General features: G+C 40.1%; 1 protein-coding gene across 1 annotated transcript in view; it reads left to right on the plus strand.

The window, feature by feature from the left end:
- Positions 1–26,788, plus strand: part of ST6GALNAC3 (ST6 N-acetylgalactosaminide alpha-2,6-sialyltransferase 3) — a 1,116,254-nt gene that overhangs the window by 538,159 nt on the left and 551,307 nt on the right. The window contains exon 2 of the mRNA XM_086954126.1: positions 12,089–12,289. Within this exon, the coding sequence (XP_086810252.1) occupies positions 12,089–12,289 (201 nt within the window). The remainder of the gene's footprint in view (positions 1–12,088; positions 12,290–26,788) is intronic.

The following is a 26,788-nucleotide window of genomic DNA, read 5'->3' on the forward strand; positions in this document are numbered from 1 at the left end:
TGAGCAACCAATGATTGTTTACTGGTTTATTTCGAAAACAGACAGATAAAAACAATCTTTTACATTTTCAAAGTTTTCATCCGTCTAGTCTTTTGAAAAATCTACCTTACTCCCAATTACATTTAATATTTAACTAAATATAACAATTACAGTTAATTTTAAACATATAAACGCACAAACATAAAAATGTATACATAGACATTTATTTAATTTTTAGATTTTAAAATGATATAAAAATAATATAAATAAAAAATAGAAAAATATATATATATATATATATATATCCATAATTTAAAATAAAAAAATTCTATAATAAATCACCAAATAAACTATTAAAAAAAATTAAACTTAAATTCCCCAATACAATAGGTGCATTTACTATTCCAACTCCAATTATTGCAACAGTAGGGAAAGTGTTGGATAGCAGAGGGAAAATTACTATTCCCACTCCAGTGATAGCAACAGTAGGGAAAATGTTGGATAGCGGAGGGGAAAAAATTACTATTCCCACTCCAAAGAGTGCAACAGTAGGGAAAGTGTTGGATAGCAGAGGGGTAAAAAGTACTATTCCCACTCCAGTGACTGCAAAAGTAGAGTAAGTGTTGGAATTATATTTACTATTCCATCTCCTGTGAGTGCAACAGTAGGGAAAATGTTAGATAGCAGAGGGGTCAAAATTACTATTCTCACTCCAAAGAGTACAACAGTAGGGAAAGTGTTAGATAGGGGAGGGGTAAAATGACTATTCCCACTACAGTGAGTGCAAATGTAGGGTAAATGTTGGATAGCAGAGGAATTAAATTTACTTTTCCAACTCCAGTGAGTGAAACAGTAGGGAAAATACTGGATAGCTGAGGCTAAAAATTACTATTCCCACTCCAGTGAGTGCAACTGTAGGGCAAGTGTTGGATAGCGGAGGGGTAAAAATTACTATTCCCACTCAACTGAGTGCAACAGTAGTGAAAATGCTGGATAGAGGAGGGGTAAAAATTAATGTTTCCACTCAATTGAATGCAACATTAGGGAAAGTGCTGAATAGCAGAGAAACAAATAAATTACTAATAACACTTAAACAATTGAAATAAAACAAAAACTATTACAACTTATTAAAGATCGTAAACATAAAGAAACTGTATTTTCAAAAAGTATAAAATTAAATATGTAAAATGAACAAATATTATAATGTTAATTACATATAACAAATACCTACAAATAATATATACAATAAATTAATAAATACATTTATAAAAAAAACTATTTGAAAGTAGCTAATATTAACAAACAAAAAAATTAATTAAAACATAAATATGTTTATTTCATTTCCTACCCTATAACACCACACCAATAAAAAAACACTTCAAAAAATGTTATTAAATGTATTTTCATAATTTCCATAATTAATAATTTATCAAACACATCTGATTAATAAAAAATAAACATCAATTGAGTACACATGCATTAACATTATACTATCCAAAACATACCTAAATTATAAAACACAATTACGTATTATTTTTAAAAGAAAAACCATTACTAAAAACAACTAATTCAATTATTAAATATTTAAAAATGTATTTAATACCAACCTTTTACCCCTTTAAATGTAAAACAACACACAAAATATAAAAAATTACTCAAAATAAATATCAATAATTAGCATAAATTAACAACAATAAAATAATTATACACAAAACACTCACCACCTTTACCCCTATAAGCACCACAATACACACCTAAAATTAGTTACACAATTACTATATTTAATTACTAATTAATTAATTAAATTACAAAATAATTAATAATTCATCAATTAAAAATACATTACTTCCCACTCTTTACACCTATAAACACAACAACACACACCTAAAGTTAATTACACGATTACCATAATTAATTACCAACTAACTAGTAAAATTAATTAACAGCCAATTATTTATTAATTAATAATTAATTATGTTACCCATTTAACACTATAGCATCTCAAGAAAACAAATAATAATAAATAAAAAATATTCAATACATTTAAATTACTTGCCACCCTATTCACCTAAAAACCCACAACCAGCTTCTGAACTAAAAACACAAAATTCTACTGAAAAATATTTATAAGTACTAAAAATAATCATTACATTTTATATAATAAATTACTTGCCATCCTATTCCCCTATAAACTCACAACCCACTACAAAACTAAAAAACAAAAATCGAATAAAAAATATTTAATAACTACTAAAAATGTAACACATATATTAAAAATACAAACAAATCTTATACAAAAACATACAACACATACATATAAAATATATACTAAAATACATAACTTTAATAAAAATCGATATTTTTAACAACCATACATTTGCAAACGATATTTTACAGTTTTATATTTTTAACATTGATATTACTTACCTATATTCGATATTCTTGAGCACAAAAATTTGCCTGTCGATATTTCTGACCCACAATATTTTGCACTCGATATTTGTTTAAATCGATATTTTAGATTCGATATTCTGTCTCTGCACCGATTGTGCATTGTACTTGGAACCAGTGTAGCGCCATTGGAACTAACGCACCCGAACCACTGCATTGCCACCGCTGCAGCAGAGATGATTGGTGAAACCCCTTGACTTTCTGGAGCAACCCAGTACATTGCACTCGGAACCAACCCATCTTGGTACCGGTGCTTCGTCTTTAGAATGGTGCATCACCATTGTTGCATGAAAAAAATCAAAGCATTACCTCGACTGCTTTATTGACACGGAAGCATTGCTCGGCTGCACCCTGCATCTCGATGTTGCAACTAGGATCAAGGTACTTTTGTTCAGCAAGTCTTGCGTGACTCCTGTCCCTGGCCCATGCTCCATCGCGGTCAGCCTGAACCTTCGACTTGTTGGCACTCTACTAGGGCTCCTGACTCATTGAAAAACCATGAAAACCTTGAGACCCACCCCATTTTTTATATATCAACTAGGAGCAAGAATAAAGTAATTCCACCCACTAGTTAGGTATTTTTAATTCACACCACTCCACCCTCACTTATCACCGCACCACACATAGTTCCTCCCTTTAAGTGCTCCTTCGTATTTCGCAAGTCGTAGCACGCCTCAACCCGCAGCGGATTGGGATGGCCCCAATGATGAAGCATGTCAAAGTGAGGAAAATCCGGTGAGTGAGGGGACTCAAGAAAAAGGATATATTTTCCTTTTAAGATTACATCTATCACTGATAGTAATCTGCTCTTCCAGCTAGGTTCTCTATTCGGTATTTCGGATTTTAGTTTCTCAGGCACTTAGGGGTCGATTATGATTGCGGTGAATCCACATCCTCCGGGCCGGTGGAAGCCACCGCCGGCCCGGAGGATGCGGATTCACCGCCTCGGTCAGAGAAAACACCCACCACCAGATTATGATGGCGGTGGGAACAGCGGCGGACGCAAGGTCCGTCCGCCGCTGATCCGCGGGTTGTTGACCGCAATTTGGTGGCGGTGTCTGCAAGACACCGTCAGCCAAATTAGGATGTGTGTGTAAACATGCTTTTCCGTGGCGGCTTTTCCGCTGTGGAAAAGCATGTGGACCTTTGCTTCTGGGGGCCCCTTGCGGGCCCCCAGGGTGAAGGGGGGTGGGGGTGCACATGGGGGATCCCCATGGTACCCCCCTGCTTTTGCATGCACAAAGCGGCAGGCACCGCGGTGTGCCTGCCGCTTTGTGCATGTAAATGCAAAGCATGCATTTTTAACCTTACGGCGGGTGCTGCTTTAAGCAGCACCCGCCGCAATGTTAAAGATATGGGATGTGTCCGCCAGGGTGGCGGTCACATCCTAATTGATATGGAGGGAATGCCGCATCCCCTTCGGACGATCCCTCCACCTCGGGGTGGCAGACAGATGCAGGTGCGTCCGCCATCATAATCGACCTCTAGATAAGGAGGGTGAAACTAGCAACCTCCCTCTAACTCCCCCCCTCTCTTTTGGATTACCTGGAAGAATTGCACAGGCAGTTTCCACAAGAGGGAAGGGCAAGGGGTATGGGAAGCCAGCCCCTGAATGTTTCGCAGCTGAGGCAGATAGGGTACCAGTGGAGGCCAACCGGAACCAGCTGAGGAGGACATTTCCTCCCTTGGTGACCTGCCTGAACTTGCTTGATGGCAAGTAGAGATGGACCAACGAGCAGGAGTTTGGCAAATCACAGAAAGAGTGCCCTACCCTGGAGGGCATGAGTCAATACATAATACCTCTGAGAATCAGCGCATTTACTGGGAGGGAACCTCCTATATAGTGAGCCTAAGGCACCTGTCCATGGGGCCACAAGGGAACTGATCATTTACAAATGCTACAAGGCGTTCCTACTGGAGCTGGCTCTTGAGATACCCCTGGTAGGAGATCTGGGGCAATACAAGAACTTTGCCAGGCTTTCCCCCAATTTTTATTGACCCCAAATTAAGATTTTCTCAAATACTTTATGTAGGATTTGTTTGATCTGCCAGGTCAGAGGATAGACAGGGAAGAGGCAGAAAGACCCCTTAATCCCTTTCCTGTTGCTGGCCCTCCCTTTTAAACGGAGAGCATTGACAGTGTAGGGCCAGTGGAAACCCAGACAGCTTCAGGCAACAGGTTCATCCTGGTACTACTTAACCATACCAGAAGATACTCAAAGGCCATATCTCATAGGACTGCACCTGCAGTGGCCAAGCCCCCAATGGGGATTTTTACCAGAGGGGGTTTCCTCAAGGAAGTAGTGTCCGACAGGGGCGCCAACTTCATGTCTGTTTATGTGCAGTCAATCCCCCCCTACCATCCACAAACCAAAGGGCTTGTTGAGGGATTCAACAATTTCCTCAAAGGCATGATCAAGGACCTGTCATGATCAAGGACCTGGGGAGTATGTAGGGTGTCCTCTTGTCATGTCTTCTCTTTGCTTATATAGAGGTACCACATAGGGAAGTTGGATTTAGCCCTTTGAGCTTCTGTATGGAGCACCGCCCCACTGCTTTCTTGCACTCTTTACGGTGGGGGGTTTGATTCCAACATGTTTGATACCAAACATGATAGGATTAACTGCAGCTGTTTTCGAGATGGTCATTGCGTAATTACGAGGTGCTCCTCTACATGGTTGATGGCTGCTTTACTGACAACCTGGGAGAATGGACTCCGTAGGCTGCAGTGGTATACTTCTCATGCTGGGGCACCCTCTCACCTAGAACCAAGCACCCTGCCTTCAGGATTGCAAAGGCCTGCTATAGGGGTGATTTATAGGTTTTAAGTGCATGGAACTTATAGTAAACGTATATCTTTAGTAAGTGGTGCATGCACCAACTTACACGGGCCTCAATGGCAGGCCTGTACTTCCATTTTGCAGGGTGTCTCATAGGTGACATAATGCATGCTTCAGCCCATGTGAGACCTCTGGGGTTCCTATGCCTTGGGTACCTGGGTACCATATACAAGGGACTGATAAGGGTGCCCCAGTATCCAATATGGAGTGTACCTAAGTACTCAACACAACAATTTATGGAGAAAGCAGATAGACTGGGGGCCTGATTAGCAGGATCCAAGTCAGACTAGTCATAATTAAGGCTCCTTGTTTTCCATTTTTACAGATAAATACAGACAGAAAACAATGTGTTTTCTGTCTGCATTTATTTTAAAAAATGGGTAAATGCAGAAAATGGTGCTGCTTTTATATGACTCTCCGTGCAGTGTTTCATGAATTATAGCCCAACAGTTGAGCAGATGGACAGCATGGGAATTTAAAAACAAGGATGAAATTACTTTAAATAACAGATGTGTAAATATACATTTTTGGTATAATGCTATCATTTACCAGTGGCTATATTGTTATATATACAAATCAAGGGGTTGAGAGTGGACCACTCGTCCTGTGTCACCAGGGTCACTTAATTGTGTGGTTGTCTTTCTGTAAAGAACCCTCATATACGGACACATGCGTTGGGGGGTATATGTTGGTTCTCCGCCTATGTGTACCGTAACAGCATGATCATTGGGTTTTTTCTTAGTACGATGTGCTGTCCTCCACCTGGAGGGTGACCCGCTGGTTTGACAGTAGTGGTCAGGGATAAAAAGGGGGAGGTTGTGCAGGTGTCCAGAATTAGTGAATTAAGATTCCTAAATTCAAACCTCTGAATTTAGGAATCTTAATTCACATAACATATACCGCCCAAAGTCTGTGTCCCTATATGAGGGTTCTTTTCACTGCTGAGTGGACCAGAAGCTTCTCTTTCCCTCCCCATGGTGATTATAATTATATTGTTATATAACATTTGGCAGCTTAAACAGCTAAAACAAGACAGTCATCAAAGTATAAGTGCGCATCTATCAGTTAAATAAATATGGAAATGTACAGTTTTACACCTTCATTCATATGCAACACACAAAATAAATATGGATAAATACAGATAAAATGGACAAAAGATTAATATGGATAAATACAGACGGAAATGTTAAAAAAAAATACCGTAAAACTGGGTGCCCTAGTCATAACACAGCTTACCACCAGGCAAAACGTGAGGATAACCATATAAGTAGATCCTACTTTGCTACTCAGAGGTTGTATAATGCCTTGTGCTGAACAATGTTAATGAGATAAGAGGCAATGTATGTATACTGTGCAATGAAACTGTTTAGTAACTTTGTCTCATCACAAAATTGAGCAGTTTTTGCAAATTAGTTGTTAAGCAATTACCATATAATGGTTTGTGAGCTTAGTAGATCAGACTCTTAGAGCCTTTCCAAAACAAAGTTTGCCAGCTTGTTTAAAAAGTGACTTCATTTCACTTTTGGTCAAATTACAATACAAAATATTTATTTCAATGCCAAAGTTAGCAATTTAGCCATTGGTTTTAGATATTAGGAAATACCCATTGAAAAACTGGTCATAATAACGTGTGCTAAACCATATAATAAGGAATTTGCCTCAACCAACCTAATAGGCCACCACATTATCAGAAAAAATATTACAATCTTAAAATATAATGTGACTAATCCCAACTCAACTCCAAGAAGGACTAACACTTACCAAAATGTGCAGGTTTGGACAGTCCAGCTTTACCATGTATCAGGGTATCCCAGGAAATGATGCTACTCCCAATGTCCAAAATTAAATTGGTCTAGCGTTAAAAGCAGCAAGCAGCGAGGCTAAACTAAAGCCACCAAAGTGATGATCAAAGCTTAATAAAACTTTACAGATGTTGTGACCTGACAGTAACCTTCTTACAGTGAGGGACCACAGGTATCACGATCATGTGAATCCTCATCTGCAATACATATTTAAGTCATATGTACTCAAATGTATCTGAATAGTACACTTGCAATTAACTTTTTTCGAGCAAAATTATTTTATTTAATTTTAGAATAATTTAGTATACACCTGTTTACCCTGGATCAGACGAATGAAACCAGGTACAGGAATTGCATCTAATGCAAATAGGAGAAACGCCCTTCCCAGCTCTAAGACTGGGTAGTAAAAGATACTCTCAGACCCTTAGTCAGTGTTTCTGCTGCAGTATTTAGAGAGGCATGCAGAGGAATTATGTAGTTTCAGGTAAAATGGGCCAAGATAGGCCTATTTTACCTGAATTAGTATTATCTGCATATGGCAGACCTGCTAATTGCACAGAGGGTAACTTTGAGAGAAAATATTGTTTATTACTTTCTTCACTTGGCAGCATACTCCACAACTATGCAACGTATAACCAATCTTAAATGCCTCCCTAAGATTTTCACCTTAGTTCTCATTTGGGAGCAACTCATAAAACCCAGCTTTTAACACCTTAAAATCAGTTTTTCATTTTATATCAATTGTTCTAACATTACTACACATATCTTTTGCGTCCTTGCAAATTAGGATTTTGCTCGTATTAGTCCCAGGCCGCTAGATATTTCCTATAGTCCTAGGGAAGAATAACTCCAGTCTGATATCAAATAAGCTTTAGCAAATCAAATACTATCCTTAAAGTTAGTCTGCTTTTATATCCAAATGCATGACATGTGACAGTATATAAGAAGACTAAACTGTGCACTGATGTTGTGTTACCAGGGTAGTTGACAGTTTTTTTGTTGACTGTTGTCAGTAACTGAAATCATTGGCATATTCATTACAAACAGATGTTAGGTGGCCAACACATTACACTTTCATCATGTGAATGTGTCTCTGGAAGTGCCAATATTTTTTTCCAAATAAACCTTTCACTGTTGAATGGTTTGCACAGGTTACATCTCATCATTAAGATGAAGTATACATTTATTTGCTGAAGAAATATTTGTTTGGAAACCCAACTTTTTCTCGCAAAAAGCCATCACCAGTCATTATCAAGATTAGCTGATGGTCCCTAGAATTTACGTTGTAAATGTTCCTCATTGAAACACAGTGACACTATACAAATAATGCATATGATAGAAAATATAAAACGTTTTTAGCTAAGCTAAAAGGACAGTTCACTGGGTTGGTCTTCATAATTGTGAAACCTGCACTAAACAGATGCTTCTATTAATATCTTGTTGCAGGACAATGATATTTTGTTATTCAATATTATTGGTCATTAAGAATTATTGTGAAGACTTTTGATACCATATGATTTGTGTTAAATGTGGCACAGTACTTCTGGTTAGACACCCACATTGTTATGAGCAGAGCAGTGATACACTCATGCGATGGTTACTGTAAGAGTCCTTACTAGTGGTTACCTGTAAAGCTTATGCAAAGTTTGGAGGTCACACAGGTTGAAGGCTGATATAAGACATCAGGATCCATGCATGTATTGCTCATATAATAACCAGCTTGAACTTATCATCACTAGTACAATTCACAACAAGCTCATTTGCCCAGAATTTCTAGTAAAGTAGAGGGAATTCCGTTCTCCTACAGATCTGTGCATAGAGATCTGGAACCTCGGTGAATTACGATGGCCCAAAACTCACCTCAGTACCCAAAATCCCCTTACCGAGCTAGCTACAGTGTCTCATTGGTCATAACAAACTCCCAATGTTCAGACAAACCAGAACATGAACTTAGAGTACCTCAGGTATCGTGGAACACATGAACACTCTTTCGCTATATAATCATTTCAAACCAGAAGGTGGAGTAAATGAGGACATGTGTATATTTGAAATATTTATTTACTAATGTAGGGTTCTCAAACGCAGTATCTTATATAATACAAGCAAACATATTATAAGAAACAAAGTTATCAGCATAGTTACTAGTCCATAGAAAGCGAAGGGTGACAGCATGAAAGGAATAGGAATTAACAACACCTATTTCCCACCCTCCCTATTTAGCATAGTATTTTATATCTATGAAAGTCTCATTTGGGTTTTAGCAGGGCGGGCCCATACCTCAAAATCTCAGTGGCAGAGGATCACATCATCTTCCACCTGCTCTCTGCATGCGAAGCACCATCAAGTGTGTTACATGTGTTTTCGGCAAAGCAGTGGTGGTCCCTCGAACGAAGTTCTGCCGTATTGGAAATCGCTCCTTCAGAGTAAAGGGAGCTAAACTATGGAACTCCTTGCCCCTCCACATTCGTCACCTCACCAATTTGTCTGCTTTTCGCAAAGCAGTAAAAACGCACCTCTTTCCTCCTCTGTAATCCCTTCCCCTTCCCCCTCCCCCCTTTTCTCCTCAGTTGGCTAGGCTGTGGTTCTCAGCGCCGGGACGCCTCGTTGCTGGGGCAGCTGTCGCGCTCAATAAATGGATAACATAACATAACATATAAAACCCGCTTCGAGCCAGATTCTGGCAGCAGCTGCATTTATGTTATGTCTAGAAAGGTGCGAAGATCAGACTTCACAACAACACTGTGTCGAGTTATCCGTGGAAGCTTCAGCACTCACTGTGCAGACAGTGTACCGAGCAAAGTTGATATCAGAGCAATAACATATTATTTCCCAAGTAAATCACAACGCTCTTCTAGGTTGAAAGCTAAAATAACAATTATTTGTCGTGTGCAAAAATGAAGCATAAAAAAATGGCGTTTAAACATTTAACAAGCTCATGCTAACTTAACACAGTATATAGAAAAGAAGTAGCTATATGACAATACAATATGCATATAAAACATATTGCATCCCGCTTGTGACATCACTGTTCCTGTCTAATAAGGAAATACCAGAGCTACTGTTGCTAGTTGTTATAGTTGAGTTGTGAAATCACAATTGCTACTGCCAGAACCAGCAGACTGTGTGAATGAGAATGGTGTGACTTTGTATTATGTCTTTAGGGGGATAGTGAGTGTGTTAACAACAGTTCTTTAGTATCATTAGACTGAATCCTTACTCATATAGATTGAGTCAAAAGTCCATTTTTGTGTAGAAAAAGGCTCTTTATTGATTTTAGTAAAAACATGAACAGCCGACACGTGTTTCGCCCCGTAAGGCGATTCGCGCCAGGGCTTTTTCAAGGCTTTTTACATTTCAATTTGCTCATTGCAATTCTTCATCATTGTTTGTGCTGTTTCGCGAAAGCGGAAGGAATGACCTGCAGGCTCCCCGATTACAATACTTAGGGATTTTCCCTCACAAATCTATAATTTGAAAAACCGGATGTTTTGTTGGAAAACAGCACAAACAATGATGAAGAATTGCAATGAGCAAATTGAAATGTAAATAGCCTTGCAAAAGCCCTGGGCCGAATCGCCATAGGGGGCGAAACACGTGTCGGCTGTTCATGTCTTTACTAAAATCAATAAAAAGCCTTTTTCTACACAAAAATGGACTTTTGACTCAATCTATATGAGTAAGGATTAAGCCTAATGATACTAAAGAACTGTTGTTAACACACTCACTATCCCCCTAAAGAATTTATTGTTTAAAACTCAAGAGGTCCAGAGTTTTTTTGAGTGTGTGTCTCTTACAAAAACTACGTGAAGACTGATATAGCCTTGGATTTTCTTTTGGACCACTCTTCCTTTCTAGTGACTTTGTATTATGTACCTATGGGGCCGATTCCGATTCCGGTCGGAGCCGAATCGGAATGTGTTGGCCGGATTCCTTTACGACCGAGCCATTCCTATGGGCTCGGTCGGAATGGAATCCGAATCGGATTTCGGGTTGGCTTACGATGGGCTCGGAGAGCCCGTCTGCCATCTGGAAATCTTCAGTACTCCCCCGGTCGCCTCTTTACGACCGAGGGATTACGATGGCAGTTTTTCACTGCCTGTTCTTGCCGGTGTGTCCGGCATGAAAAGGCAGTCGGAAACAGTCTCTGGGGGCCCCCAGCAGTGCCCCCATGGGTGTGAGGCTGCCGAATGGCGGCATGGGGGCACCTACGGTGCACCCTCCATTGATCCCTGCACCTGGTGACTGGCACCTTAGGCTGCTGGTCACAGGGTGCAGGGATGAACTGAACCCCTGCATTTCACAATGGAGGCATGCGTTCCGCTCGGAATGCATGCTCCCATTGTGAAGTATACAAGTGAGACCGAACAGGGTTTGGTCACATCGTACTTGCAGGGTCATAACCGACCACAGCAGGCCAGTCAGTTATGGCTCCTGACCAATGTCGGATGGACTCAGGTGCGTCCGACATTGAAATAGGCCCCATGTATTGCAAAAAACAGGACACCCTTTACTGTACATTTAAAAGATATTGCTTGTCACCAAGGGCTGTCATGCTGCTAAGTGACTTGCAAAAGCTTATTAAGGAGTGGTTGAAGTTCCTTTATTCCGTATCTAATCAAGCACCAGCTCACTAAATAAGGTGGTCTGACTCATGGTTGTCAAACAGGACTACATCGTCACTAAAGAAACATCTCCTGGTTTTATTCACATTTGAGAGAGAGACCAGGGGGAGGTGAAGCTTTTCCTAGTTGTTTAACATTTGGAATACTATGCTGAATATATCAGCCACAAATCACTAGAAAAACTCACATGGTGGGCATCTTATAATCTTATGTAGGGGAAAACGAAAGATTGCACCTTTAATAGGATTAGCTGCTGAAATGGAATCTGTGCTTCAGATCAATGACTGTTAATATCTGCATACATGCATTTGATGTGCTCAAGCCTATGTAAAATGCTTTAAATAAAACAAAATGAGCAGTGGAGTCAACTATATTTTTATCTTTTTTTTTATAGCGACGGCCATGTGCTGCTTTGACTTTGATATCAGCTTTGGTCTTACTATTTGTCTTTCATCTCAAAAGTGAAGAGTTTGAAGGCAATATTCTTGGTCTTCTGAACTATTTGGGATGGTCCAGCACAAAAGGATTCCCATTCTTTGAACAAACACGGCATCCCACTCGCCACAAAGGATACATCAACGTAAAGACACATGAGGTAAGGACTTCAGAAGACCATGTTATTTACGTTTTCACTGAAAGCACTGCACATAAGGGCCTAATTTATGGCAATTTGGCGTCAGGGCAGCGCACCATATTTCTGCCTGCGACAGCTAAGTTTTGGCAGCCTAGAGCCAACATAGGCATCCTTGCACCCTTGTGCCTCCATTACAGTCAGGACTTTTTATTGCAGGAAAAGGCACCATCCTGCACCAAAACAATCCTATGAGGCATTTCCCTTTTTCTATGTGTGCTGCAGAATAGAACACACATGGAAAGAAAAAAAAGGGGAAATTACCATATGTCCTCTCCTTACACCTTACCTCGAGAGGCTTATGACTTTGATGCTCTCCAGTCTCACATCGCTTTGTAAATCTGGGGCAGCGTCAAATTCCATGGGTGTTGCGTCGAAATAACCCACCACAAAGCCCATAGAACGCATCCCGAGCGCAGAGTAAGGCAATTCATCCAGTTTCTCTGTGTCCCTTACCCATGATTTTTGAGGCCACTCAAAGCTGTGCAGTGTTGCTTCATAAATCCTTATGAGAGCCCTGCGTCATGCATGTACCACTTTACGTGCTGCAAAAGTGCTGCAGGGCTCTCATAAATTAGCTCCTCGATATAATCCACATTATACAAGGTTTGATGTAGAAAGGAAATGCTAGAAGTCATACAATAAGTCTCTTCAAGTTCATATATAACACCTGTTTCTGTTTCGTGAATATATAGAAGTCTGCACATCACTGTGGCATTCACAAGTGTTAGAAAATATTATGTCAGAGGCCAATTTTTGTTGTGGTGCCATTTGAAATACAATCAATATAAACAAGATAATCCATGAGCCCTAAGAGAAGACTTCAATTAAGAAACTTCCCACAATATTTTCCCTAGCTGTCAAAGTTATCAAAATGTGATGTTACTTCTTGTGGAAAGGAGACAACCAACTCCAATTGTCATTAATGAAGGAAAAATACAGCAAACCTTTTCAGAATTCGTTTTTTGTGTGGTTGTATAGAACGTGGTATGTTAAACATTACATTGTACTACAACTTTGGAACATTGACAACCCTATGTGGTTAATAATGCTGTTATAGGACCACTGCCATCAACATTATAATGCTCTTATCCAAAGCCTCTGACCCTTGCTCTCTGAAGCCTCTTATCAGGATATATGGAACTTTGCAGGGGAATGAGGGAGATAGATGGGTTTTCCCAGAGCGAAGGTTTTCCCTTTCCTCATCCTGTGGAATCTGTGGATCACAGTTTCAGTACTAGAGTAATGCAAGAACTGCAAGAGGAGCAGAAAGCCGCCAAAGCTATTTATTTGCCATCTTACATACTGCAACAAGATCAAAATGAGTCTCTCCTTTTCAACTGAAACAGAATTAGCTAAGCCAATTAATTTAATTAGTGTGTTTTGTCCTCATAAAGGGAAAAGTCCTAATAGCGTTGCGCTCAGGTCAGTACACCTGGAAAGGACTTTTAAAGGCAGGCGTCAGCTGCAGTAGTGGGTTGTAAGTCTATGATCATATTCCTTTTCACAGATGTGTTTTTTTGCCATGTAAATCCCAAAGCCACAGAGTTTAGGGCAAGATGTACAAAGCATTTTTGGGCCGTTTGCTACCACAATAATCTATTTTATAATGTACAAACCATAATTTTCAATTCTGTAAAAAGTTTTGAATTTTAAATTTGGGTTTGAAAATTAATACCAATTCAGTATTTGGAAGTTCTTATTTAGGACGTCCCTTCCAAATACCAAATTGGAAGTGTATGTATTAATGTTTTGTGACTGAATTCTGGTCCCAAAGAATTAATATTTTAACACTACTCAAAGGATGTGGTAAGCCACGCCCAAACAAAATGGGTCCCCAGGGGACACATTCCCCTTGTGAATATTGAAAAAAAATGTTTTAGAGTAGGCTGTGGTCCTCTGGACCACAGCCTACTGTAAACAAATGAAAATGAAATTTTTATTTGTTTAAATACATTCTGTTTTCCTTTAAGAAAAAGTGGTTGAATTTAGAGAAAACAAATATTTTATTTAAAATCAATCCCAAACATAGTGCTCGGCTGACCCCAGCAGGCCTCCATTGCTGCAATGACTGTGACTCCAAGTGTGTCACAATTTGGGAACTAACATCACTAATATTCATGAAGTAGGTTGAATTGTGACTCACTGTGAAATGGTCATTTGCAAACTGACCTATGCATAGATTGCTTCGCAAATAACCACACTGGTCGCAAAACGTCTGGGCACAAATTGCAACCAGTACTTTGCGGCCAGTTGTATGGATATCCTTCATATAATGCTTCACCAGATGCAAAGGTCATTGTGAGGAATTTATAAGCATAATGGTCCAGATGTACAACCTTTTTCTCATTTGGAAATGCCTCAATTTGCAACATTAGACCGTTTTCAATCACAAAAAGGCATTTTTTTAATGTACAAAGGCCCACTTTGCAATTTGGCGACCTACTATCAAATTGCAAATTTAGTCTGCGATTTGCCTACTTCAAGAAGGCAGTAACCCATTCACTGAGGGACCCTTCCTCTTTGAGACTGTTTGGAAAAAAAAATTTGAGAACAGGCAGTGGTTACACGGACCACTGGCTACTCTTAAAAAATAAGAAAACTTGTATTTTTTATTTTTGACACACATCCCGTTTTCCTTTAAAGAAAACGGACAGCATTTTTTATTTAAATAAATGTCATTATTTAAAAGTAAACACAGACATTGTGGTCTACTGACCCCAGCAGGCCACTTTCCCTGTGATTGCTGTGATTCCCAATGGGTCGCAAAACAAGACCCACCTCATGAATATTAATGATGTAGATCTATTTGCGACCCAATGGGAATCACAAAATGAGTTAAACACACATTTGTGCATGGGTGTTTACGATTACCAGATAGCGAATAACAAACACTTACCTATGTACATTTGGCCAAATGATTCCTATAATGTTCTTTGTGGTATATATTATTTGATAGGCAGCGGTGTCTGCCGCACTAGGGCTTGACAAGCAGAACCCCATCAATTTTGTAGCGCCTACTCACATGCAACAATAAGGCAAATAGAGGGTATGATCTCAGGTCCTCTACTTAGATCCAGATTTCAATGCACATGTGCAGTAGATGGAGTGTCAGCTGAGCCATCACCCTATTTTCACAAGCAACGTATAAGTGGAAATAGCCTTGCATGCATAAAGGGCAGGGTGTACCCATTCCTCTCTCAGGCAAACAAATACCCCAGATTTCCCTGTCCATTAGCTAAAGTGGCTTGTCATTCTCAGAGTTGTACAGGCGAGTCAGGGACATGAGGTAGTAAAGCACACGTTATAACTCATAGCAGCTTCTCCCATCCTTGCTGCTCCACTCTTCTTTCTATTTCCACAACTAATAAGATTGAGCTTGAGGAAAGAGTTAAAGTGAAGGCCAACCTGCAGTACTACCAGTGTTGGTAAGTCATTTGGGGGCAAAAGGCTAAAGACCTATATGTGCTTGTGTGCGCATGTTTGTATGGGTGCATATGTGTACAAATAATGTATGCAAGCATGTGTTCGTTTAAGTGATAGGATGCAAACAGGTATGTGCCTGTAATATGTGTGTGTATTTCTGGTTATTCCTGTGAAGTAATGGTAACCCTGCAATATTTTACACTCAAAATGTCATTTTAAACGTTTTATTTATCATGTACAAATGTATGACTTCGTGTAGAATACGCCGCGCGATAATTATATCTATAATTCACATCTTGTGGACATTTTTGATATGATTGTAGCAATTTTGGACTGTAGTGAAGGCTCTGACACAATTGTGCCACCCTTGACATATTATGTGCAATCTTGAAATATTTTGGTTTATTCATTGTGTTATTTTGGCCTTGGCATAGCAGTCTCACGCTTTGACATAATAATGATTATTCACTACATAATGTTTAACTGGCTTGGTGGTGTCACACCTTGACATCGGGATTCTTTCCATCATTGTGGCTGTTTTCGATGCTAAGGTGGCCATGGCAAAAGAGTGCCCATTTTTTATGTAATGTAGAAAAAACTGCATAATAATGGTGACCTGTAGCATAATGTTGTCCCTTACATATTCATGTTTGTAGTGGGCATTCTTCACATAATTGTGGCTGTCCCCATCACATCAATGGCCTTGACATAACGGTGCCCATCTCTGACAATTTCTATATGTTAGACATCTTGACATCAAATAATTATCCATGATGCAGTAATGGTAGAAATCCCTGCTATATCTTGTCCACCATGGTAATATATGATGACGATTTTTAAAAAGTATTATAAGTCAAGTCTAAATTAGTTGTGTTTTATTGGTTCTGATCAAGGATTTCGAATTTTAAAGGACCTAATTTGGGGGGTCTTGATGCGTTCATATGTCTTTTAAATATGTCAAGTTGTTCCCTTCTGAAAACTCTGTCTTTATTCTTAAAACACTTTCTGTATTGTCTTTTTTGATTTGTGACTTTTATAGTTTGATAAAAACTGAATAACGTTTCATTTGATGATGATGACATGTGAATGACTAATGACAATAATAGGCTGATGTGTGAGGTCAAACATATAAACGTGTTGTTTTGGAACCCAAACCCTTTTTTTATTAAAATGGCAACCTTCAGTCTGGGCGACTTTTGCTTATTTAGCCAAAACAAAAGCTTTGTATTTTGGTAAATATGTACGTATTTTCTAAAACTATCCAGACGTATTTAGGACCAAACATTTGCATTTCAGCAACATTTTAAAGCTGATATTTACGGGTGTAGGGGAGGGAGTCTGCAATTTTTGACACCCCAAAACTTTACCTCAACAGAACCTCCAATTCATTCAATCAGAGATTATATTAAACCTCAATTTCATGAGGTAATATGTCCCTGAGGTGAGGCACCTCTAAACACATCAAACTATCAGAAAACAGTCAACTAAGTAAATGGACCCACTTAATAACTGACTTTTGTATCAGCAGAGTAATTTACAGGCTGTATTCCAAAAATTCAAAAGAAATGAGGTATGGAATGATTGCCATGAACATTCTCAGCAAATAGATCATAATAGCACAAAAAGGTTATCTGATTCAACCTCAAAATCAAGCGATTATATAAATTATATTTGCATGTAAAATTACTAAAACTAGAGATTGATTGCGGTATGATCAAATGTGTTTTATTCCCAGCAGATCAGAGCACAGTTTCAATAAGCATTATTTTGCCTTAAATTGTGCCCACTCTATGCTAATGCTGTCCAATATGGTGAAACAAACTAGCTATATGAACAGCAGCAAGCAATTATAAATGAATTGTGTACACAGTGAGCTAGCAGAATGACCTTGAAGTAATTGTTCTAGTTGTGTGACTTAGCCAGAAAAGATTTATCCAAAACAGCAGATTACACTGGGTAAATACAGCCTACACACCCCCTTCCAGACTAAAGGACCATTCACCTATCTTGTTAAACCGTTTTCCTACTCCTCTAACCCAAAAACCTACCACTTTCCAGGAACAGTGCTCTTCTAAAGCTTGGACTCCACATATGCATTAATAACCCTACTGGTATCGTGTGTGAAGGTGAAATGCTGCCTGACCTTCAAAACCAATCATATATTGCTTTGCTCCGCAAGGAAGATATCTAGCACTAACCTTTTTTGCATAATTATTGTTCGGCGTTGCAAGTAGTTCAAAATTAATCTGCGGTAAAGCACCAGCAATATTAGAAGCAAGCCAGTCCACAAGCCTATCCAATCATCTAAACTTCTCATCATTCATAGTCACTCCTACAGAGGGAATCACAGCTCCAAATATATCTAATACTATCTAACCAAAACCATGTTTCACTCCATTCAAACCAACATCATTATTCATTCCACTCACATGATAAACTCCAGGAAATACGAAAGCAAGATAGCACAAGCACCACCAATTAAGTTCAAATAAGGAGCCTTAGCACACACACAATACAATTTTCCTGAAAATGTCCAACATAACTTCTCTCAATGCACTTTCAACAACATATTCCGCCACGGAAAGGCATGCGGAATTCACTTACGGGGCCCGTTTCGGGCCCCCGGGGTATTAAGTGGTTTTGGTAGTGCACATGGGAGGTACCTATGGTATCCCCATGCATTGTCATGGACATGTTGGCAGGCACCTCGCGGTGCCTGTCACCTTGTGCAAGACAATGCTGGGAATGGATGATGCCACCGGAACAGTGCCATACTAATCGCCAATGCGGGACCGCCGCACCACTGGTGGCTGGTCGCAGCACTGCTAGGGTGGCAGGTGGACGGAAGTCCACCTGCCATCTTAATGGGCCTCATACTCTCAAGTTTTATTAGTAGTATGATTAATTTGTGCAATTGTTGAGAGAAGGGGAGAGGAATTGACCTAACGGCTAGGGTGGTCGACCTCGAATCTGGGGAAAAGGTTTCGAGTCTCGGCAACGATGCTGAACATCCTGTGATTCTGGACAAATCACTTCATCTCCCTGTGCCTAAACAAAAAAAACAAAAAAAAATGATTGTGTCCTCATGTAACGCAACTGGTGCTATGTAAAGAGCTCTGATGCCCAATACTTTCGGGTCAATTTTGCGCTATATCAAACTCTGTAAATAAAAACTGTATTCTGAAATATACCATATTTTAACTCATCTTTAGCATCGTCTGAAAAAGAAGGCCTTCTAACAAGACATTAAAATGCGAGATATAGGGTAAACGAAACTCATGTTTATTAAAAATACTAACAAAAACATAAAAAATTAGACCATAGCATACTGGAAGCTGGATTAAGTCACTTTTTCACCTGCAGAAGAAGGGAGAAAAGTACTCACAAGCAATCCTTGACCGTCATAATATCCACATGCTCATCCAATATTTTAGTATAAATACTAACATAAAATCCATGCACTAAACATTACCTATGTGTCAATGTATTCGAACCAATATCTATATGTACTGTAGTTAATTCAACATGTGTGGAGATATATTCCACCAGTGAAAGGAGGAACAACGATGAAGCAACTAAGACTATTAGTATCATTTTTAAGTAGAATATGCTAAATGGTTTGCAGCATTTGCTTTAGCACCAGCTCAACACACAACACATGCTCAAAGCTTAACCTAATCATATCCAGAGAAGGTGCATTGAGAGTAGACTCACTCATACCCAGCAACTGGTCTGATAATTACTCAATCTTGTTCCACCTAATTATGCGCACATCAACTACCAAAAGGCAAGAAACCAAACAAAGCTAGTGGTCAGAGACACCAAAAACATGGACAAGGTGAAACTGACAGCATTGTGCAAAAAAAACCTCACTCCTCCATCAACAATCAGAATGCGCTCAAATTAACCAAACACTGCAACCGAACAATATCAAATACAATGGAGGCAGTATGCCCTCTGAGACTCAAGGAAAAAAGAATCAAACACTCCTAACTTTGGTACAATCAAGATCTAAATGAGGAAAAGAGAAGTCTTAGACATGCATAGTGAAGGTGGAGATAAGAACCCTCAACATTTCTTCTAATCAAACTATGTGAAAGATGAAACTTATCTGGGATGCCAAAGCATCGTACTTCAGAACCCAAATAGGCAATGCAAGGAATCGCCCAAGATAACTTTTTGAAATTGTCAATCACAAACTGGGGCGGACAATGCAACCGAGCTCAGTTATAACATAGTGGAAAAATGGGAAGCGCTCTCTTCATTTTTCAATGAAAAGATTGTAGAAATCAAAAAAGGAAATTACAACCGACAAGCATAGTTCACAAGACATTATAGTCAATGATTGCTATTCCGTCGATGACCCTACATTTGATGTGGTGGAGCCAATGAAGAAACACCCTTCCAAGACCATAAATGAGGCTACCTCGAGTGAGATCAAAACACTTACTGAGGAAGAGGTCCACTATCTGTGAAACCAACTTCACATTTCAACAACCCCCTCCACAACACTAAAGGAACTTAGTCACCTTTTCTCACCTATACTAACAAACATAGTAAAGTCATCCCTAAAACAAAGAAGTATCCCAGATTGCCTGTAGACTGGGCAAGTGACGGCCCTCTTGAAAAAAGTTGGTACTGACTCTTTAATACTGAGCAACTTTTGTCCGGTGTCTAATAACCCCTTTCCATCAGAATTGCTGGAAAAATATATGCACAAACAACTGAGCCAAACCAAAGGGGATGATGAAAGGAGTGTTGTACATTGCAAGCACTCACACCCAGTCAACTGATCTGGGTTTAATCCATCATTATTCTTTAGCTCACTCTGCCACCCCAGTTCAAACAACTGAGCCAGCACATTGACCAATTTAACCTACTCAACAAATGTCGAGATTTAGAAGAGGGCGCAGCACTGAATCAGGCATTGAACACATAATCGACAACACCCTTAAGATACTAGACCACAGCGACTCTTGCCTTCTCGTCTTCCTAGACCTCTCTTTGGCCTTTGACACGATCAATCACAACACCCTACTAAAAGTTCTAGAAAAGAGAATGGGGTTGTCTGGGTAAGTGGTCTCATGGTCTGCATCCTTTCTGCAGAATTGCTCACGAGAAATCAAAATAGGCAACTCATTCTCTGACTCATCAAAGTAAGGTACGGAGTCTCTCAAGGGTTGACCTTTTCCCCCACACTCTTTAACCTATATAAGGAACCACTAAACAAAATCCTCAAATAATCAAACATTGCATACCACATATCCGCATACGATCCACAATTATACTTAAAGAAATCCTCCCTAGATTACATAATTCCACTAAATAACACTCAAAATTCAGACCTGACTTTCTCAAAACAACCTCAAGCTGAACTCTCTGTAAACAGAATTTAATCTTTTCTCCCCTCAAAGCAGATCAACACTCACCCAAGATTGGCTAAAGCACCTAGATGCCCTCTATTTCAAACCTACCATTATTAACTCTACTAAATCTCTTAAAATAATACTAGAAAATAATGTAAACATGATAGCTCACATCAGTGCTACCACAGGCTGTACGTCATTCCAACTCAGAGTATTGAAGAAATTGAAAACATTTCCGCCACCTCCAGACTTCAAACAAGCAGCATAATCATTACTGGTCTCCAGACAAGAATACGAATCGGTGACCCTGTCAGGTCTGTCCAAAGCAAGAACAGCTCCACTCCAAAAAAAAACCTTGCAGTAGTGAGATTGGATACAGGCACTAGATGCTTTGAGCACATCACCCCATCACTTAGGTATCCACACGGCTTCCCCTCGAGGCCAGAACCCAACTAAAAATTGCTTGACTCACACACAAAGTATTACATTTTAACAAACTAAGTTACTTGGCAGAAAACATTCGCATCTCAGGTGGCAGCCACTACCTAAGAAGTGCAAATTCTTTCACGCTTGAACTCCCTAGAGTCAGGAAACAAAAAACCTGCACACACTCCTTCTCAGGATCGGTACCAAGGATCTGGAACTCCTTATTACCCAAGGTGCATTCAAACCCATCAACAGACTTTTTTTAAAAAGAGATGAAAAAGATCCTAATGAATACATTCCTTTCATAGACTTTCGGGGAGCCTCTGCCCAGGGCACAACATACGTCACAATGTCAGCAATATATAGATTGGTCAAGCACTTCCTTTACAGGAGAAACCCCCTCAAACATTGCACCCTCAGGTACCAGGATCAGGTTCAGAGTTTTTATTAATTAATTACCATTAATTAACAATGAATTATGAATACATTTCTTCCCACCCCATTCCCCAATAAACCCACAAGCAAACTACAAAAATGACACAATTAACATAATTACCAATTAATAATAATTATCAAACCACTTAATGAATATGTAATATTAAATTAATTCCCACAATTCACATTATAAAGTATAAATTAAATAAATATTAATAATTGAAATTATTAATTATTTGATTATAAGGGACTTACTTCCCACCCTATTCCACTATAAACCCACAACCCATTCCTAAAACAAAAACAATTAACATAATTACCAATTAAATATTTTATAAAAATTAACAACCAATTAATAATTAACTAATAATAAATATATTCTCACACTTAATACTAGTAAATCTAAATTCAAGAAATACTGAAAAATACAAAATTATAATTAATTTTTTTATAATTAAATTACTTCCCATCCTATTCTTCTGTTAACCCACTCCTAAAAAAATCCTTACCATAATTACAGAATGATTAATTAATAAAAATGAACAACCAATTAATAATTAACCAATAATTAATGTGTTCCCACAGTTAAAACTATAAAATCTCAATTAAATAAATACTAATAAATAAATACAAATTAATGTATTATAATTACATTACTTCCTACACTATTCCCCTATACACCAACACAAACAGCTACAGAATTCAAAACTGCAACATCTAATTAACTTAAATTGTTTTCAATGCTGTTGACAAATTTATCTGATGAGAGTCAGATTTCACCATATCATCAAGACCTTTGTAGAAAATGAGCCCGCATTACTATCGATGCCCGGGCTGCTGGCGCAAGTCGCCTCTTAGTTCCCATTCTGAATAGTTACCAAATAAAGAGACGGGCGCTGGGAGCAGGAATCACAAGAACAGGATTTATTACTCATGAGGAGAGCCTGTCATTTCGGACACGAAACACAGTGTCTTTCGGGAGGTGCTCTAACAAGTGCTCTGAGACATCGCCTTTTATACCTTACAAAACACTCCTTATTACAATAATGACATTGTGAAACAAGGAAAAGACATTCCCGTAATCCTCGTGTCAATCCCACCCCACATGTAACCACAATAGAGACCCTTGAACTGCCGATAAGAGGAGGGGCAATCACGCAGCTGAGTGTTCCGCTGATTATTAGGATGCGTGCGCCTGATCGTATCCCAAGGGGTGGGGAAGCCAGGATCAATAGTGGGTCCTTTGAAGAGGAGTGACTCCATGCAATAAGGGGCAGTAAACAGTATCCCCCGGCTTAGGCGATGGCCTCGGACATGTGTGGTCAGTCAATCGCGGAGGGAGGGTTTACTAACAGAGGGGTTATTCATAAAAGGAAAGGAGGTGTTGGTCAGGCGTGGCCGTGACTCCCAAGGACAGGGTCATGTGGACCTGTGCATGTGAGGGAAGGGCGGCCAGAGTGCGCGGAGGGAGAGGGTTATTCGAGAGGGGGGGGGTGTTCAAATGCGCGCAGGAGGGAAGCCGGGGATTTCAATGAGCGGGCAAAAGAGGCCATGGTGCCTAAAATGGCTGTCATGTACATATGGGCACGGGCTTTTACTGGCGGAATGATGCGGTCAATATTTCACGGTATTCATGGTGCTTACAGGGAGGGGAGTGGGAAAAGGCAAATGAACGCCGCTTATGTACATCAATTTTTCTAATTTCCACAGTCGCCGCTTTTTACATAAGAAAGTTCATTTCCTAGTCAACGGGTGTACATATAAACATGTGTGGTTGATGAAATAGCATTTGTCAATACTAACATATTGCATATAACCATGAACAGTTGACGCGATTGGCAGAATGCGGCACATAGGAAATTGCATTTGCAAACGTACTACATAGCATAAATGCTTCTGAGTTTCTCAAAAAATGTGACCAATGAACATTTTGACCAAGTAGTTGAGGGAGGAATTCAGTCCAATACATAAGATCTCTTCGTCACAGTGTCTTTTTAGCAGTGAGCCATCACTGGTAGGCTCTAGTCCGTGTCCTTTAGTTGGCGCTGTTGAGCACCGGCGGTGGAGCTATAGGTCCAGCTCGGATTTAACCTTTCGCATTGCAAGGTGCGGTCTGTCCTCTGCTGTTAGACCACAGTCCTTTTCCCTAACCAATCCTTTTAGTGGCGCCTTATGCTCGGCACCTATATTTCCGTGGCACAACCCTATTTCCACCTAAATGCTGTTCTTCCTTTTGGCAAGAAGTCACGTGAAAAAGAGGGTGTGTGGTTCAATAGTCGATAGGAGAGAGATCGGAGTGGGGTCAGATTTCCCGGGACACACCAAAAGGGACCAAGGGAGCAAAGGATAACAAGCAAGCAGGCCCATCAATCGGGCTTGAAAAGGGGGACGGAGGCTTCAGGCACACGTGGGTTAGCGGACAGAGAGCTTCAGGACAGCCCTTCATCCTTTCGTTTACCGTGTTTGAGAGTGCTGCCTCGTCCCGTATCTTGTTGCGCTGCGGCTCCACCTTTGGTCGAGGGCACATGTGTCTCATGATCTGCAGCCAGGCTGTGCGTCACGTCCGACCCTTCTCCTCCGGTGATCGTATATCTTTGAATGGGTAAAAACAAGTTTTAGAGAACTGACAGGAGAAGAGATTTTTACATTTGAATTCCACTCGCAATCCTAACACCTGGGTGTTATGCTCATTGGTCATAGTCAGAAGTCTATTACCATGAAGTAAGCATGTGGGTATTTCTACGGTGTTCGTACCAAGCCTAATCGGCGTTCATTCATGACACATATGGACAGAAGTCAGACTCTTATCACTTCCATATTTCATCAAAAACTCCAAGATTGGCAACATTCAGGGGAGACTCGTCCTTCTAACCCGAGCCTTAACAGTCTTACATTTCCCTTTAGAGCTGGCTAACTCTTTCAAACAGAGCGGGGGGTGCAATCATTGAAAGACAGAGTAAAACATGTTTTTCTCGAGGGGTGACAGTTACTCATGGTCATTAGTTATACATCGGGGACAGCAGTTGGGGTCAATCAAGTGGGGCGGGGACGCTTCGGGCATTCGCGCTTGGGTGCAAAGGGGTGGGGCAATCTGGGCATTAGGGGTCAATCTAGACGTTGGCGCTTATCTCTGATGAACTGAAAAATAGGGTGCCATTGACTTATAGTTCCCCTATAAAAGGCCAGATTGGGGGACCTTAGTCGTCTTACCTGTCCTTTCTTTCTTAGCCAATTCGAGTTCATTCATTTTGCAGAAAAGAGAGGTAGTAATATGGCGAGATACAATCAATTTAGTTTCTGTCAATTTCGCTGAACACCTTCGCGTTCAATAAGTATCCAATCAGACTGGTGCCAGCGAGGCACAATTTTACCATAAAAAGGAAGATGGAACAGGGGGACTCTCGTAGAGAGTGAGAGTCGGCCGCAATCTAAACGAGCCATTCGTTACACGTATGACATGTAGAGAGAGAGAGAGAGAGAGAGAGATAGATAGAGGGGGAGAGAGAGAGAGAGAGAGAGAAAGAGAGACGTGTACGAAAATAGGTCATTTAGTGCGCTCACAACACAGAACAGCAGGGGTCAGGTAACAAAGAGACGCGAACAGAGGGGAGACATAAACCCATACAGTACATACGCACAAACTCAGACGAAGGAAGACAGTACATGTATTACATGCAAGGATATTCACGACAAAACATAGAACAGTTATTGGCCAAAGGAAAAAATTTCTTTTTGCATGCTGCGTATCTTAAATATCTTATTTATCTACGGGCTGAGCTCTTTTTACCTTTTTCCTCCTTTTTCCTCTCGCTTGCTATCTTTTTCGAGCGTTCTCGTTGGCTAATACTTACACCTCGGTCAGCCAGTCAGAAATTAACCTGGTCGGGCTATTGCCCACGGTTGGATCCTAAATCACTTTTGAGTCTCTTCTTTTGGTGAGAAGTTCTCCAGGCTGAGGCAACGGAGGGTATTGATCGGGAGAACAGTCGGACAGCTTGGCTATATCTATAAGAGTGCGAGAAGGAGGTGGTACATTTTGAACATCAACTACATTCCTACTTTCTCAGACGGGTGGTACCCAGGCAAACTTTACCCCAGAACTTTCCTTGTCATTTCCCTATCTAGTTAAACGTCATAGTTGCACTATCTGGCGTGCTGGTTCGAGTCAAATTCCGTCATACAGCACTAACCCGTCAAGTTTCTATGTCATTCCATCCTCCCAGTCGCTACGTTCTAAGGAGGAACAGTCATACCTAAGTCTACGTCTTTCAAAATCCGCTAGCATAAGTACTATGCTCAAATCCCCTCCTTCCCCTTTCGTCGGTCGTTCGATCATCACTCCTTCATACTTCAGCCGATGTTCCGGCGCAACCTGCAGAAGGGAGGAGAAAGAAGGGGGTGGGGGGCAGCATTCAAAACACATCAACGCGCATAAATCCGAAAATGTTTTTACCTACCACATACTCGACCTATCTCCACGGGGCGCATTCTCTACCATCTCGGCGTTTAAGCCCAGAGGGACCAGTAGATAATCATCGATGGTCTGCGTATCTACACGAATCACTCGATCGTGGCCTTTTAGGTCGTGTGCAAGGGTGGTGGTCAGGTGGTATTTCTGTGGTGTCGCTCAAGGGCATCTAAAACACTTTTCTGGCTGCATGTGACACATAATGTAGCTGCTAAATATCGGGCCTCTTTTTTTACCCTTCAACCTTAATGAAGCTGCTCATTTTTCGCTTATATTGGAGACAGTAGTAACACATTCAAAAACTCATTAATGCGACCGCTACAATTATACTTTCCTTTTCAA

Source organism: Lissotriton vulgaris, chromosome 1_1 (genome assembly GCF_964263255.1).
Source record: "Lissotriton vulgaris chromosome 1_1, aLisVul1.2, whole genome shotgun sequence".
NCBI classification, from domain to species: domain Eukaryota; kingdom Metazoa; phylum Chordata; class Amphibia; order Caudata; family Salamandridae; genus Lissotriton; species Lissotriton vulgaris.